General features: G+C 52.2%; 1 protein-coding gene across 1 annotated transcript; it reads right to left on the bottom strand.

The window, feature by feature from the left end:
* Positions 1–348: 348 nt before the first annotated feature.
* On the bottom strand, positions 349–2187 carry GALNT4 (polypeptide N-acetylgalactosaminyltransferase 4). The gene has a single exon (XM_060245983.1). The coding sequence runs from the start codon at positions 2163–2165 to the stop codon at positions 414–416; it is 1752 nt and encodes a 583-aa protein (XP_060101966.1). The 5' UTR covers positions 2166–2187; the 3' UTR covers positions 349–413.
* Positions 2188–3020: the final 833 nt, after the last annotated feature.

Raw genomic sequence — 3020 nt, 5'->3', positions numbered from 1 at the left:
GACACTGAGAAATAGGACTTCAAGGTCATATACTAACGAATATTGCTTAAAACAAGGAAGATATACTGTGTCTCTATAATCCCCCACACCCTCTGAAATGGTTCCCCCGCCCCTTGGTGTTACATTTTTTCAACTTAACCTTAATAAATGTGCATTTTAAGAAAGGTGCAGTTTCAAATCTTACTGAAAGACAATGTGTTTTTTTCCCCAAAGTGAACACTTTAGTTTAGAATAAAAGGCACTTATAAATTGTATGTTACAAAAAAAAAAATTAACCAAAGACAATACCCAGTGCATGGCAGTTCTCAAATTAACAATTTATAAAATTGTTTTAAGGCCTGACTAGAAGTTATGTCTGTGGGTACGAATACTCATATTCTTCATGAAGGAGCATTCCTAGATCACAGGCCTTTCTATTTCTCAAACCTCCAGATCTGATTTTTATCTGCCGAATTACAAGTCCTCATTTGTACGTCAGGTTTTCCCTCAGGAGTACGAAAAGCACTAAGGCACTTCCCCGAGTGAGGATGATAGATAGTCCCATCCTCTTTAAACTGCCATAGAATGCTTTCTGGGATTGCAGAACCATCTTTGGGACAATATCTCATGCCCACGAAATCTTTTGTCTCGGGAACTTCGGCACAGAGCTCTGTCACCGAGTTAAACCTGATTTCTTTATTGGAGGTGTACTCAAAGAACTGATTGCCTCCTTGACCATGACAGCCAAAGAGAGAAAGGTGGGCCCCGGTAGGGTTGTGTTCAGGCGAGTTGTAGTCTAGACATTCCGAGGAGATGCCCATACTGTGGATGGCGCCATGCCAACCAGGCCGATCTTCCGGCACGTGAAGGTTAGGAAATATTGTTTTCAAATACCAATTGAAGTTTTGGCATTTGAGACGCTCCCTCAGGAGCTTCCTTTCAGAAATATCTCCGTAGTTTTCTTTCCGCGCCGGAGGGTTTCTGTTGTAAAAATGTTCTTTATAGCCATCCATCCACACCTCAGCAACACGGGCAGTGTTCTGGAGGAAATTCGGCCTGGCGTACGGCGCCCGCTTCGGAAACACATGCCCCACGTGGGAACAAGGGTGAATCTCCAAGATGCCGCCACACTGCCACACCCGGAAGGAAAGTTCTAGATTCTCCCCTCCCCATACATCCATCCCCATGTCGTAGGTTCCAAGGTATTCAAAATACTTCTTGCTCACGGCAAACAATCCTCCGGCCATGGTTGGGGACCTGATCGGATCGATTCTGGATTTCCGCCTTTGTCGCTCATACTCGGGCACAGAGTGCCACTGAAACGTCAACCGCCAATCAAAGCCCCCAATCATGGGCTCCGCAGACTGCATATAGAACTCAAACGTATTCCAATCGATGGTATCAATAACCGGGCAAATGACCACGCTCTCGTTCTCAGAAATCCGTTGCAGGAGGGGCTCCAACCATCCAGGGACACATTCGCAGTGGCAGTCGAGGAAGGTGAGCACGTCCCCGGTGGCGTAGGTCGCCCCGATCAAGCGGGCCCGAACCAGCCCTTCCCGTTTGTGGGTTCTTATCAAGCGGACCCTTTTCAGATCGCTGATGTACCGCTCCAGCTCCGCCTTCAGATACACCTTGTCGCTCAAATCGTCCACCAGGATGATTTCTTTCAGCAGGATGGCGGGCGACGTCTCCAGGACACTGTGGATGGTACGCAGCAGGGTTGACCAGGCCTCGTTGTAGAAAGCGATGACGACCGAGGTGGTCGGCAGCCTGCGATAGTCGTAGGCCTTGGACCTGCACTCCGACATCCTGCCGTCTTGGATGTGGCGGTGCAGAGAGATCTTGTCGCTCAGGTAGATGTTGATGGCGTACTTTTCGATCAGCTCTTCTTCCAGCTTCTTCTCCTCGGGCTTCAGCTGCAGATGGGCAGGCTTGCCCCACTCTCCTAGACCGTGGGAATCCGGGGGTGATTTCTCATAGACGGGCCGGGCCAGCTCCTCAGGGTTTTCAGCCCTGTCCGAGAAGCGCCTCTCCCATCGCCTGCCGTTGCCACTGCTCCCAGAGGAAGCCTCCTGGAAGCTAGAGATGGACAGCTCCAGTAAGAACGCAGCGGCCGTCAGGAGCCCGAGGAAAAAACACGCTCTGCCAAACCAGGGGCAGCGTCTGGGCAGCCGCACCCTCATGGCTGGCTCAGCTGAGAGGGCTCAGCTTGCAGTGAGGGAGTGAAAACTGTTGCTTCTTGGAAACCTCGACAGAGGGTGCCTTCCCGGGCTCTCCTTCCTGGCTTGCAGAGGGGCGGCAGCCCAAACCCCAAGGAAGCACACACCCTTCTCCTTCTTCCCTCCCCCTCTGGCCTCTGTTCCTTCCTCCTCCCCTCTTCCCCGGGACAAAGCCCTCCCCCAGGCACTTCCTCGTCGGCAGCGGTTTGCTCGAAAAGTTGTCGCTTAAGAAAGGAGGCTGCAACTGCTGGCAAGAGGGAGCGCTCAGCTTCCTCGCCGTCCGGCATGGGCCGGTCCCACCCACCCCCGGCTGCTTGCACAAACAAGATCCAGCAGGGGGCTGGCTTTCCCACGCCGGTGGGGTGGAGGAGACCGCGGCTCTCCACGCCAGGAAGGATCTTGAGTTCGGATCAGCTGTTCAAAGGCTCCCAGCTGCTGCGCGAGGGATTTGCATTGCAGCTAATGGAGCGGAGCAGAAAGAAGGGAAAGAGGGAGAGGGGAAAGAAAAGGATGCCGTTCGGGGCATGTTTTTGTAGGGATCTGGCCCCGCTGGACTCTGCAGGGCTTCTCGCCTCATCTTAATGAGCACCCTGGAAAGGGAAAAAAACAAAAACTAATGCAGCAGGCGAAAGCCAGCTGCCAACTTCCCTCCCCTCCAAAAAACCCCCCCCTTTCTTCTGCCATTTCGTAATGTCGAAAGTGGATTACGGTTCTCAGTGCAACATTAAGCTATCCGAAATCCGAATGCCTCTTTTTCTTCGCAAGCCAACTTTCTGCCCTCGTGAAGCAAGCGAAAACGAACTCGCTTAGAGGGGGTGG

This window comes from Heteronotia binoei, chromosome 8 (genome assembly GCF_032191835.1).
Source record: "Heteronotia binoei isolate CCM8104 ecotype False Entrance Well chromosome 8, APGP_CSIRO_Hbin_v1, whole genome shotgun sequence".
Taxonomy (NCBI): Eukaryota; Metazoa; Chordata; class Lepidosauria; order Squamata; family Gekkonidae; genus Heteronotia; species Heteronotia binoei.
The sequence above is the reverse complement of the archived record's forward strand: the minus strand, read 5'-3'. Positions and strand labels throughout refer to the sequence as shown.

Excerpts from the sequence above, each read along its gene's own strand:
- GALNT4 (XM_060245983.1), bottom strand. The coding sequence starts at position 2,165 with ATGAGGGTGCGGCTGCCCAGACGCTGCCCCTGGTTTGGCAGAGCGTGT.